The sequence below is a fragment of the Myotis yumanensis genome, unplaced genomic scaffold, assembly GCF_028538775.1.
Source record: "Myotis yumanensis isolate MYYU_CA2020_CCGP unplaced genomic scaffold, mMyoYum1.0.hap1 SCAF_1, whole genome shotgun sequence".
Taxonomy (NCBI): Eukaryota; Metazoa; Chordata; class Mammalia; order Chiroptera; family Vespertilionidae; genus Myotis; species Myotis yumanensis.
In genome coordinates, this window is record NW_027223752.1 from 153,561,239 (window position 1) to 153,576,054 (window position 14,816).

The window sequence follows — 14,816 nt, forward strand, 5'->3', positions numbered from 1 at the left end:
GGGAGGTGTAGCGAAGGTATGGTCAATTAATAAGCAGTGGTAGGATTGTTAAGCAGAGTCTTAGCTACTTAAGGAAAAGTCAATTGGATAGATATTGGCACTAGATAAAATAATTCTTTTGGCAATTCTATAGTTGCTTCAAGATCAAAATAGCGTTAAAACTAAGACACAAAGGTCACAGTGAAATCTTACACTAAAATTACTGAGGCAAAACTGCCAGAAAGATTCCCTGTTGGAGAGCCAGCCTCTCTCCCTTGCTCCCCTTACTGTTTATGGCGACTTCTAAATGTGCAGTGATAGCAATAAAGCTAGCATAGCTGCAGGGAAAGAGAAGAATACCAGAAAATCTCTTCTTTTGTACAAATACTTTAGATACAAAAGATTGTCATAAAATTCTTGGGTAGTTTTCAAAGTTGAAACACTTAATCTTCAGTTACTAAAAAAGGAATGATGATTATTACCAGTGCTTTACATATATCATTCTTAAAACAACACTGCAAGGTAGGAATTATAATAATTATGCTCACTTTTATAAAAAGGGAAATAGAGAGGTCATATAAATGATTCAAGAGTATAAAACCAAAATGGAGTAGGGCTGAAATTGAACACCAAGTCCATCTAGTTCAAAGTTCATACTTTTTCTACTACCATGGTCTGTTTCAGGGAATAAATATGATAGATGCATGTATAAATTAAAGTTAACTGAAGTTTTCTCCTCATAGAAGTTTTCAAACTTCCATTATACTAGCTACAGAATGCAGTTTATGTTTCAATTTACAAAAGCTATTTTTTTTAAGCTGGTATAGAACCCAACATAGACTACATAATATATAAATCTAAGTTCTGATTAACCTAAATTTAATGAAAATGCTTTCATAGGGCATGCATGAAATAATCTTTTTGTATCTACTTTCTATCATACCAAGAAGACGTCAAATAAACAAAATTAGGAGGAAAAAGGGGGACAAAATTTCAGATAAAATGTAAAAAAATATTTTGTATAAAAAATTATAAGAATATAAGAATTAGAAAAATAAATACTTTAAAATAGGATTTTGATAAAGTAAGCATGGTAGTTAAATGGATATTAAAAAACCTCATACACATAAAAATTGACTCAGGAGAATAATCAAATATCTCTCTGATTAAAAGATAGTTTTAAAGATAAGTTTTACTCTATAAGAAACAGATAATTCCTTTTATACAAATTGATTACACAGCAGAAAAAAGAAGAAAGAAATATAATTTATGATCAAAGACTGACAAGGAAAGATGAAAAGAAAATTATAGGTTTATCTCCTCTATCAACATAGATGAAAAAATTCAATACCAGAAATACTAGCAAATCAAATTCAGTCAGTTGTTTCTTTCTCTGTTTCTCCCCCTCCCTTCCACTCTCTCTAAAAATCAATGGAAAATATCCTCAGGTGAGAATTCATAAATACAGTAAGTAATTTTTTTTAGTAAGTTTCTATTTCTTTTGTCAATCAACAATCAGTAAGTGTACATTCTTATTTTATTAACTCTCAGTCTTCCTCTATTTTTATATTCTTTCTTTGTTTTCCGTAATTCTCTCAGTATAAAACAAACTGATATATACACAGATATGATTGCATAGAAAAAAAGTGAAACTTGTTACTTGAAGGAATATGTTAAACCAATCTTCCTAACCATATAACCAAATAGACACAAAAATTTTCTGAAATAATTGCATGAATAAAATCAAATATTAGAAAATAGCTATGTTAAAAGGACCTAAGTGATATTATTAGGAGCAATAATGATACTACAGTATATTAACTTTAACATACATCTTTTAGAGTTCATAAATCTTCAAATACATACCAGATCTGTTTTTGGAGTATCTGGACACTCCGAGAAATAAGGTGTTGAACTTCTGACTCCACTGTTATCTGAAGTTGGCTTTGGAAGTTGAGCATGCTGTCTGTAAGTAGCGCTTTTAGGAGTCCAACAAAACAGGTTGATCGATTCTCGTACACAACGTTCAATGTCAATTTCTAGGTGGAAAATTGAAAAAAAAATTTGGATTGCTATGTTTATTAAAAAACACACACATAACCTTTCCTAACTGCATGTATTGACACATGGCTAGGATCATAATTAATTAGAAAAGATTTCAACAAAAAAATAATGTATGCATTAATTAGCATATTTTTGACTGAAATGTTAGGGGGCATTTTGTATTATAAATATACATATTCATATAAATTTACATACATCAATACATGCATATATATCTATGTGTGTTTTATTTGGTATTATCAACATATATACATACATTTACACATATATGTATATTTCAGTATATAATTAATTAAATTCAGTACATTACTAATTAAACATCATAGATATTACATAGTTCTTACTTAAGAATCTGCCTCCTTTATTCTGATTATAGTTTTACTTTTCCAAAGTAAATTAGTGGTTGAGGAATTTGGGAGTGGGCAGGCAAAAGATTCAGAAGCTGATTCATTATGACTTCTAGTAAAATGTACTAAAAGTTACATTTCCAATTATTAAAGAAGATATAAAATAATCAGGGAAAAATTATTATTTATTATTTATTAAAATCTCAATTCAGTACTTCTTTTAAAAATAATTTTTTGAGTTAAATGAAGAAAGATTTAAATAAAAATTAAATGAACTTGATTAAAAGAAAAATTTTCATAGATTTCCTTTTCTTTTTCAGATTTGAAATGTAAACATATTTGAAAGAAGTAATATATATTTCAAACTTGTTACAATGTCAAATTTTGCTGGTATGTTATGATGGCACTGCAGCTCTTTGGGAGGTCACTATCTGATGAAGATTAAACCAGCCCTGTAGAGGGAAAGCGTAGAGATCACAGAGGGGCAGGAGAAATTCAGCAAGTTGACCAGGATGAAGCTTAGCATGGACGAGCTTTTCCCTTTCTGTATTCCTAACATCAGCAAATGGCAGATATTCTCAATTCCTCTGCGAAAGTCCAAGTGTGTCAGTTCAGATAGGCAATGTAGAAAAATAGACTATGTGTTTTAAATTACAAAGAGATAAATTCCCAATTTCTCTTTTTGAAATGAGAAACTCATACATATATAAAGGGGAGAAGGAAACAGCCACTTAAGTAAATTCTGTTGATGGTACATGAGCCATGCATTTAGAGTTGTCGGCTGTTTGTAAGGTGGGAAATCCTTGGAGGAAAGGGGGGAATTGCACACTTACTGAGCATCTGTTATGTGCCAGGCATTGTATTCTTTCACTTAGCTCATTTAATTCTTACAATGATTCTAGTAGACAGGTATTGTAACCTTCCTAACTTCTGCTGAGATGAAAAAACTAAGACATAAGCAAGCTAAGTGACTTACTATGTTAAGTGTGTTATTATAAGTAGAAAATGTCTGAAGCTGTTAAAGGATTATAGGACATATTTTATTTTCCAATTCATTTGGATTTTGAATTGGCCAGCAGGTCTGGGAAGACCAGTTACTCAATTAAGCGCATTCCTGCATCTGTGATTAGTGATGTTTACCAATTTCAGAGTTGGTTACTTCCATGGCTATGCAAAGAGGTCATATTCCATCACTCCATATGCTATTCCTAACATAATATTTTTAAAAACCCCACAGTTAACATGTTTTTAGACATGGGTCTATTTGAGCAATGGCTCATGCAGTTAAATTTTTCCCCCAAAAAACCTCTATTACATTATCCTCTTGATATTCTAGAGAAAGAACAGACATCAACTAGATGAAAAATCAAAGTTTGAAATAAGTTTCGCTATTCCATTTAAGCAGAGATATGTTCACTTCATTTTAGAAAATTTCCAGTTAATATGGATAAGATGAAAATTTGCAGCTAAAGAGAGAAAACTGTCATCTTAAAAAAGTTAAGCCATTTAACACTGTAATCTCTAAAGGGAAAGAATTTCAGACAATGACAGGTTTTACATCTGCACTGCTCAAATCAGTTGACACATTTGCCACTCAGTAAAAGCCCAAGTTAATGGTTGAGGTCAGAGGTTGTAGTTCAGTCCTTAAATCTCTGGCAAAGGAAAAGTCATTTGCATCTGCCTCCAAAACACCCTGTCAACACTGTACAAAGTTTACAGTGAATCTTCAGTATTTACTGGTGCCCCCCCCAATTTCACCCCGATTATTAGTACTGATAGATATCCCATTCTCCATTCACTTAACCAAAATATTATGCAATAGTACTTTGCAAACTATACATTAAACATGCAATTATTCTTAAAAAGTAACCTCTCATTTTAGGACACTGCTGTTTTGCATCTTGCATAGTAATTTTGATAGAATGCATTGTGAATAAAGCATGTACACTGGATTATGGTTTCCAGGTTTCATTCCAAGCTCCGTGAAGTACTTTGTGACTCGGACAGAAATAATGTCTCTAAATCTCAGTTTCTTTATCCTCATCCATTACTTCCCTATCTCTCAGAAATACTGAACTATTTTCAGAGTGATAAAACACGTCATATTTGACTTGGGTGAGAATAGGTGAAAAAGACATCTCGCCTTGAAGCCGTTTCCTCTAGTTTTAATGGCTATGAAGTGTTTCTTAGCGCCAGTGAATAGCGTTGCTGCATCTGTTTACAATTATCCAATTCCCTTTGGCTTTCCCCTATATTTGAACCCTAATATTGTTAAGACATTATCTACTTCTTCTGAATTCACTCCATCATTTTGGTGGGACATATTTTCCAGCAGCATTTAAGAAAGGGTGCGTAATATAGTTATTCTGCCCTTGACTAATTATTGGACAAGGCGTAGTCTTCTAGAGTTGAACGTGAGTTATAAAAGGCAATGTTCCATTTTCTTGTGAGAAGTCTGATACAATTATGAGTTGAGGTTACTTGTATGTGATTTTCCTCTTTTCTGTATACTTTTAAGATCCCTGGTGTTCTGAAGTGTCATGATATACGTTAAGTGCATACAACTTCATTGTGCTAGGCATTTGATGGTCCTTTTATAATTCTTCAGTTACAGAAAAAAATTCTTCTTTGATGTCTGTGATAATTCCTTTTTCACTGTTCTCTCTTCTTCTACTAGAAGAATCTTGAACATATTGCATTTCTAATAATTTTGCCTCTTACTTTTACTTTCAGTATGTATTTTTGTTCTACTTTTTTGATTTTCCTAAACTTTATCATCAGTCCTTTATTATAAAGGTTATTGAATTTCTAAATCATTATTAATTAACAATAAATATTTTATTTTCTTTGTTAGTTAAAAAAATTCTTATTTTTCATGGTTGTAATGTTTTCTCATAATTATGTTTCTGAGGATATGCCTTATTCAGTTTGTGCTGATTTGTGTCATTTAGTGGAAGGCTTTCCTTATAGTTTTGGTGATCTCTGACAATACATATTTAAAAGAACAACACTAAAAATCATATTGGGAGTTTGTGTATGTGGGCAGGGCTTGGTGACTGGTGAATTCACAATAGGGTAAATTGGGGACATAGTTATTTGTTAGAGGACTTTTAAGTAAGGTATTTCTCCTTCTAGGGACATCTCTCCAGAGAACAATTCTGTGATCTGCCTAAATGAATCCTTGCCAGCATTGTGGGAATTGACCATGGATGGACCTGCAGGTTGAAACTATACATTCCTCATTCCTGCTCTATACTATGCTCTTGACTCCTTGGTCTCAAGACTCTCTGATTCTATTACCCCAAAGAATACCTCACCAAATTTACTGTTACCTTTGGTGATGTTTTTGCAAAAATAAAGATATCTAAACCATAATCAGTGAAGACTGCCATCTTTATTTATACCCATTCCCCCTCCATTATGCTTCCTCTTATGTTGGGCAACATTATAGTGGCTGTGGATATAATTAAGAATAAGCTAAGTTAGGAATACATTTAGTTTGGTTTTATGTGATATATTTCTATGATTTATAATCACTTTGGGATATTGAAAAAGACTTTCTCCTTGACCAAACTCTAGCCAGGCGTCTCTATGTCCTTTCTTGACTATGCCTCCACCTTGGCCTATGAAAGACTTGAACAAAACACTAACATAGTTTATAATAGTTCCAGGCCACAACCCTAGGATGACCTTTGCCCCCTCTTAAAGTGCCTGCCTGAGAAAAATCAAGGCTGCCAAAAGAATGACTGCTTGTTCCAGCTAACACCTGAAGAGGGGGTCCCTGTCTCCTAGTCTCTGAGAAGGTGGAGATCTGACTTCAAAAGTGCCAATTAGCAAACCCAGACAGGCTTCCCATGAACCAATGTCCCCCTTCAAACTTTTTTAATTTTTCACTTCGCTGAATCTTCTGAGTTCTAGTCACTTACCTCCCTATTCCTTCATTCTCCTTTTAAAATGTCCAGTCACTTCTGTACAAATTGAAGTTGAGTTCAATTCAAGGTGAACACCTCCTTATTGCAACAGTATATTATTGACTAAAACCTACCCTTACCACATTAGTATCTTGCTTTGTTTATTTTTGATAGTATAAAGTTATTGTTAGTTCTAGGAATGACTTCCTGCAGTACTTCTGCTACCCACTATACATAAGCAGAGGTTGCAGTACAAGAAGAATGTGTTCCAGCACCAGATTATGGGTAGGAGAAACACAGTTGCTATGTACACACCCCAAAAGTCAAACTGAGAAGGTCTTTCAGACATTAAACATACAAACTTATAAGCAGAGAATCTGGTAATCAGCAATGCCTGATCAAAAGAGAAATACATTCTTTCTGAAAGTATACTTGATAATGTTACAGATACAGTTATAAGTATACCATTAACTTCTTTATTTTTTTTACTTTTTTGATAGGAATTTTACATAATAGCATTTTTGTGTTCATAGTTAACAACCTGTAGCATTACAAGAAACAGAGACTATACCTGTGTTGTTATATGTTTTATGCATTCCTACTATCAATAAAACAAAAAACAAAAATGCCCTAGCTGGTTTGGCTCAGTGGATAGAGTGTAGGCCTGCAGACTGAAGGGTCCTGGTCCCGGGTTTGATTCAAGTCAAGGGCACATTGCCAGGTTGCGGGCTCCTGCAGAAGGCAGCCAATCAATGATTCTCTCTCATCATTGATGTTTCTATCTCTCTCTCCCTCATACTTCCTCTCTGAAATTAATGAAAATATATTAAAAACAAACAAACAAAAAAAAAAATTTCAACCAACCTGGTCAGTGGAAAGGTATATCTATTTTCTCTATGAAAATATAGCACAATTATTGTTATATGAAGAGTATGAAGCAAAAAAAAAAGAGAGAGAATATACAGAGGTATGCCAGATATTTAATACATAAACATATTATTTTTGTTTTGTAATTAATTGGTTATGATCACTTTGCTCAGTCGAAACATCCTCTTAATGACCCACTTTTGTATTGTAATTAATATCATCTTAAACAGGCTGCTTCCTCACATTGCATAAGCTTCAGGGCACATAATCTGCATCAGTTTCTATCTTTAAGTTTTCTTCTGAGTGTCAGGAGTAGACTCTTGGTGAGAGCAAAGATCTGTAGGGGTGGGAGGAATGAAACTATTTCTATGCAGACCTTCAATTGATTCTCTCTAGTTTTCTGTCCAATTAACCATTCATTTTCAATTCCTGAGGCTGGTGCTTTGCATCAAGAACTGGCTTGCCTCTTGCTGGTATCCTCCTTTGCAGGAAGAGTTCAGCTTTCTTCGGTTTATTAAGTGAGTTAGGTCTGGTGGAATTGCTTTCTATCTTCCAAATATTTGGTAACATTTCTTATCTACTCATACTCTTCTTACATTCTTGCTGTTCTTAGGATTATCTTTTTTTTTTCATTCTCTTACTGTCACTTCAGTGATATTTCAGAGGAGGGGAGAGATAATCATATGTGTACAATTTGTCATTCCTACTTAGAAAAGTTTCAAGCTTTAAAGACTGGTTCAAAAGGGTTGGGAAGGTTAGGTTATGAGTTATACAGCTTTCTGGCAGTTAATATATTTTCTCAGAAAGCAGTAGAACAAATGATATAAGGTAAAGAGCAGTAACATGGGAGGCAGCATGACCTGGGCTTGAATTTCAACTCAATTACTGCAAGTTGTATAGCTCTGGCCAACTCATTTTTCTGCATCTCTTTTCTCAATCCTAGGGTTGATATTACTTAATTCCCGAGAATGTTATGAAGTAGAAATAAGATTATTCCAGCATATAGTAGGAACCCGAGGTTTTATAGACTTACAGATATATAAAACACATGAAAAATTTTAGCAATTCAATTAAAATAAAAAAACACAACACAACACAACACAACGAAAGCATCAGGCCTTAGATTCCAGTTAGTCTGCCTTCTTGTTTTAAACACACTTAGAATATAGGTTAATTTTCTATTTTGCTCTTGGTAATTTCTCTTTAGAAAAAGGTCGTCTTTTAAAAAATATTCTTTTTTTACCTTTCAAAGTCCAAGGACTTGTAATATTATTCAGTAATAAATATTAATGATCTATAAAGCTCTCAGCAGACATGAAGAAAAAAGTCTGAAAAGGCTACATACTCTACAGCTCTCTTCTGTAGTTAACAGTAGTATAGTTATTGTTTGAGATACCAAGCTCATGGTTGTTTCTGTGAGGAAGTTAGGGAATAAGTAGCCAGGAGAACTGCTAAGGATGGGAGATAAATCATTTTGTATATCCAAACCACAACTAGAATACATGACTTATTTAAATAAGAGAAGTTGCTCTGACCAGTTTGGCTCAGTGGCTAGAGCATTGGCCTGTGGACTGAAGAGTCCCAGGTTCGATTCTGGTCAAGAACATGTACCTAGATTGCGGGCACATCCCCAGTAGGGGGTGTGCAGGAGACAGCTGATCGATGTTTCTCTCTCATGGATGTTTCTAACTCTCTATCACTTTCCCTTCCTCTCTGTAAAAAAATCAATAAAATACATTAAAAAAATAAATAAGAGAAGTTGTGGAGGTAGTTTTATATTTAAACTAGGTTAAACTTTTTTTTTAAATGGAAATTTTATTTGCTGTTCACTGAGAAAGAGCTCACACATGTGGAAAGAAAAAATGACTAGTATTTTACTTGACGGTTTTATCTACTATCAGCTATTGCCATTTTCATAGTTAAAAATGAGTTTCTGAGGAAATCAGAACTGAACTGATGAAGTTACTAGTTTGAACCATTTGAAATTGCACATATGGAATTGTTCTGACGTCCAGAAACTTACTTTTGTAAACAAACAATATTTTATCTTGTATAATGAAAAGTACTGCACTTGGACTCCAAATACCAGTTACTAACTTACATAATAATGAGCATTCCACAAGATCACTTCAAGAGCAAAATAGAGATAAAATAAACTACTTATTAACATAGTTGTGATATTTATACAAGATAAAATATTTAAAAATCTTTGTAAACTCTAAAAGTGATACAGAATTGTTACACCTAGAGATTATTGACTTTGCCCAAATTTCCTACTCACAATCTAGTTTCTGAAATGAACTCACTACATGAGACTTAGCAATGTACAAACTTAGGTTTAGGGCTATATGATATTTCTCCATGCCAACGGGTCCATTAAAGCCACCCTACTGTTTATTGAGTTTAATTGAACTAAAATTGGACTTACTATACTTAAGGAATGGTAAGTGCTGAGGGACCATAAAGATGAGTAATTGTTGAGAGATGTTGGAGTCTGGTCCAGTAAGTGAGATTTCCCATTGATCACCTTGGGTATTTAGTTAAAAACCTCGACATGCCACATTCATGAATTAAGAGAGAATTAAAAGAGACTAAAATCAAATTAACATAAATAAAAGGACCCTGCAGTTATTTAATTATCTAGCAGAACAAAACTTAAGTCTTTAAAAGAAGATAAAACCTAGACTCCTTGCAATGTATCTTTATCAATATACATTATATAATAAACAATAACTAGATATGCAAAGCAGAAAAATATGACTTATAATGAAGAAACACAGAAGTTGATAGAAATAGACCCAAAAGATGATCCAGAATTGGAAATAGCAGACAGGACTTTAAAGTAACTACTATAAATACATTCAAGGATTTAAAGGAAAATATAATCAAAGTGAACAGATGGAGGAACACTATCTAAAAGGGAGAAAATATTCGATTGAATAAACAGCACAGGAAATAGCTACATGTCAAACTTAATATATGTCTAGACAACTATATATCTTAAAGTGCTTTAAATATCATAAAGATCATAAAAAAATCTTCTGCTTCCACCAGAGAAAGTGGAAAATGAGGCATTTACAAATATGCCCAGGTCATCTTGCTCTCCGTAACAAAGCCTGCACACATGGGAACCATTTTACCAGAGCCTAAGTGACCTGGGGGAAGGGAAATACCCAACTCTGGCTCCCTCCAGCCTTCCTGTCTCATCTAAAGGGCAGACACTAAGAAGCACCTGAGAAGGTCACAACCCAGAGACAGAGGCTTGATAAAAGACTGAGACCTAATTAGAGGATTACAAAACACTTCCCCTTCCCTACAGTTTACCTACATATCAATAGGGCTCCTGTTTGATAAAGGGTAATACAAATGAAAGAACTTATTTAAAAAGAAATCTCTAGGGAAACCCAAAGATAACAGGGGAGACAAAAAAGAAGGATATTAGAGGAAATTTTAGTCTCTGACTAATCTTCAAATTATATTTGTCATTTTGTCACTCAAAATCTCTAATAGTGCCTCAGCTTCTCAATCTAGGTCCCATAAACATCTTAAGCACATATCTAAAATTTAACTTATTATCTTTCCTAGTGCCATGCCCACTCACCTATTTCCTAACTTACTCCCCACTCAGTACCTTAGTTAGGGTATAGGAATACATCCACACACCTAACATTCCATTGGATTCCAAATCTTATTGATTCTACAGAGCAATTCTGAGAGGGAAGCTGAATTCCCTCCCTGAAAAATTAAAGAACTAATGCACCAGCCAGGCAAGTAACTTACTGGAACTAGAAGGTACCACATGTAATTAAGATAACCAAAGTTAGAAGTGTCAGCCACAGTTACAGGATACCATTGGATCACCTTTAAATAATTATGCATGAATTCTCTGGGTCAGTTAAAAAAAAAAAAAAAAAGAAAAAAAAAGATAAACCAGAAATAAGATTATTATAGACTTACATACACATACACTTATTATAAACACACATTCCTAGTAGGAAATCGATGAATATTTGTTGAATAAATGAATGGATATATTTTAAAAACACAATCTTGGTAATGTAGTTCAAAGGGGGAAAGATGACAGAATATGTTATTGGCTCCTACTTTAATTCACTCAGCCTTTCAAATCCATGATATGTGCATGCCATTACTAGCACATTTTACTAAGCATCTATCATCTCTGCTGCTTAATGCCTACAATGAAGGGAGAAATAAATAGGAAATGCAATAAGCATTAAAGAATAAAAAAAAATCAGGAAAGGCAGCAGGTTTATTATTTCTCTTGAGAGTAATTAATAAATATATAACCTTAATGTGCTTTTCTTTTGTTCTTTGGTTTTTAGGCAAATTTATCTCTTGAGTAATTTTAAGTGTTTATTATCAGCAGTCACTTGTGCCTGCCTGAAAATACAGAGATCACCAATAAATTAAGCAGAAGGACTAGAGCCAATAAAATGCTGTTTGAGTAAAGTAGAATTCTACCTGAAATACATTTTGGTTTAGTTTTTTCTTCCACAGATTGTTATATCCTAGGTAACCATGTTACTTTCATCTTTTCAACCATTTCTACACTTAAGCATTCAACTCCTAAATTTATAAACTCCTCACTTAAACACAATATATAGCTTTAACTTACTACCCTGCATTATGGGACGTGGTTTCCCTAGAGCAGCAGTTCTCAACCTGTGGGTCGAGACCCCTATGGTGGTCGAATGACCCTTTCACAGGGGTCGCCTAAGACCATCCTGCATATCAGATATTTACATTATGATTCATAACAGTAGCAAAATTACAGTTATGAAGTAGGAACGAAAATAATTTTATGGTTGGGGGTCACCACAACATGAGGAACTGTATTAAAGGGCCGCAGCATTAGGAAGGTTGAGAACCACTGCCCTAGAGTGTGGTTGGCCCTCCCAAGAGGACATTGTTTCCTTTTCTAAATCTGTCAAATTGTTAGCAAGAAGCTATCAATAGGAGAAAGCAAGTTTCAAATGATTTATATCTCTGTATATGTAGAGGGCCGCCTGGGAGGCACCTAGGTGTTTTCTTATTATTGTCAGCTGAACTCAGAGCATAGGCAGCCACGCCCTGGGAACATGCTTCCCCAATAAGGCTGGACATGTTAATCAGGCAGGGGCGGAACTAGATATGTAAATCTAGGCCTTTAAAATAAACCTGCTGTGTGGCTCAGCCGCTTTGCCACCTCTCCATCAAAGAGGATGGCGCCCACCTGGCCCCAGCTTAAAATCTATTTCTGCATCTTGGTCTTTCTTTAATTTCTTAATCCCCAGCTCCTCCGCTCAAGAACCTGTCGTTTTCCCGTGCGGGTCGCGGGAAACAGAAACAGCCCACCACATGTATACATAGAGATTCTCAAACACCTTCCCAAGTGGCCTTTATTTACTCTCTACCAGCTGAAGTCAAACAGGTCTGTCTTAAACAAAAAGGAAAATAGGGTATTACCCTTGGCTCTTGTACCCTTTTGATGACAACTGACATGAAAGTAAACCAGAGTGAACTAGAATGTATCTACAATGCTGGGCTGGTGGAAAAGGCAGTATTCAAGGGAGAGACTTACAGAGGGACGAGGCTCAAGCAGAAGAGCTTCTGAGGGCTTAAGTGATGATTTGTGCAAATTGGTATAAGAATGACTCGTTATCTTATAATTAAATTTCATTTAGTGATTCCATTTATTTCTATCTGTACCTGGTAAATCAGAGAAGAGAAGAATGCACTCATTAAAGCCATTGGCCAAAAGCCGGTCCCGCAGTTGCTGAAGAATTGCTACTCCGATACAGAATGGGAAAGAGGAATTTCCAAGTAGCAAGGTATCCCAGAGGTGAAAAATTTTGTGCAGTGGAAAAACATCTGTAAAGTGACAAAATATAAATAAATTAATTCCAATAAAAAACAAAATAAAAATTAAAACAATAACAAGCTGCTTAACTAGACATATGACCATTACCTTATGGTTAAAACTATTAAGAACATGTACTATCAAATTGTTTTATAAAATGTTTATTTGGCTTTGTAAATGGATTGCTTCCTAAGGAATCTTAAAATATTGATAATCAGATTGGTCAAACACATGACATTTTCTAACCTTCATTATGAATGTTGGTGTAGTTGTTCCAGATAACATATTTCTTCCTAGAATTTTCCAGATAATTATATCATTCTGATAAGTTTATTCCCAAGCTGAACTTTAATATTATTTCATTTCTATTATGCACTCTAAATACTTTCTTTATTGAATTCACATCAAAAAATCCAATTAGCAATTTTCTATTTTTCACAATTTTTTTCCATTTAATAATACTGTAGATATTTTCCAGGCCAATGCATACAGATTTACTTCAAATATTGTATTTCACTTATCATGTGTGTATATTTAAGCAGAATGATCACTGTATTAATATTTGTAATTGGTAAAAGTATCACATACTCACATAAGTTGTTTAATTTCTAAAGGAATTCTAGTTTAGGAAATAAAAGAATTTATTATTAGAGAATCTTTAAAAACTTAAGCCTAATGTGGTTGTAAAAGTTGCCTTCCAAAACTTTATGTAAATCCTATAGTTAATATTAATTTCTTTTTCAATAGAAGGAATGAATTTTATGAATGTCACAATATGTAAAACAGGTTTTCATTCAATACAATACTCGTTTTTATATTCAGCAGTCAGAACAATTAATATTTTTTTTCTACCAGACTCTATTGCATTAGAAATACACATGAATGACTATGTAATTAAATCTGCTGATACTACTGTAAATATACTGGAGAAGAATGGAGTTATCCTTTAGCTAACATAATAGCAAAAGGAAAGGAAAAATGATACTTACGAGTAAACATGGTGAGAAACCAAGGGATGGCGTAGAGCTGTAAGTGGGAAAAAAAAGGGGTAATGGGGACAGATGGATAAAGAAGAGATAATTAGAATGATTACTAATAAACTGAATGGTAAAGAAAGTTCTATATATTGGTTTACTACATTAATTACAATAAAACAGAATGTAGATAATTGTAATTATTATCATGTATATTCTATTAAATAATGGTATCTATTACAAATGCTACATACAGCCCTTATGCTAAAAATTATTCAACAGAATGCCTTCATTTCATCAAAAGATACACTCAAGACCATGCCTAATCCAAACAGAACACTAGCATGCTAATTGCAAGGGTGTATTTTTCAGGTAGTACAAAAATATTCCTGAGATTTAAGTGGTCCTCATTAGTGTTGAGTTACCCTTACTATCTTTGAGAATCGATGAGATATTTAATAAATACCCAAAATGTCTCATAAAAAGGTGTTATAAAGCATATGCTTTCTGTTACAACTTTCTAAATTAATAGGAAGCTTCATAACAGACTAAAAGTAATAAGATCTAGGAATGAAATAATTTGGTCCTTTAGCTGAGTGGCAAATTTATTTTCCTAAGTTTATTGTCTAGGAATAAAAATAAATACATAAACACACACTTTCAATAATTTTGTGAGATTATAAAAGTGAGAAATCATTCTTAATTCTAAAAGTAGAGTACAATCTTCTTTGTCAATAGCAAGTATCAAAAATCAATAATGATTTATAAAAAAATCGGAAAAAGCTCTAATTTTACTTTCTGTGTCAATATAGGC

At 33.6% G+C, this 14,816-nt stretch overlaps 1 protein-coding gene across 3 annotated transcripts in view; it reads right to left on the reverse strand.

Moving 5' to 3' along the window:
* Nucleotides 1-14,816, reverse strand: part of TBCK (TBC1 domain containing kinase) — a 173,863-nt gene that overhangs the window by 51,529 nt on the left and 107,518 nt on the right. For all 3 annotated transcript variants that reach the window (XM_070433345.1, XM_070433354.1, XM_070433362.1), the window contains 3 exons: nt 14,018-14,054; nt 12,878-13,039; nt 1,846-2,018 (listed from right to left, as the gene is read on the reverse strand). In XM_070433345.1, coding sequence (XP_070289446.1) covers nt 1,846-2,018; nt 12,878-13,039; nt 14,018-14,054 — 372 coding nt within the window. The remainder of the gene's footprint in view (nt 1-1,845; nt 2,019-12,877; nt 13,040-14,017; nt 14,055-14,816) is intronic.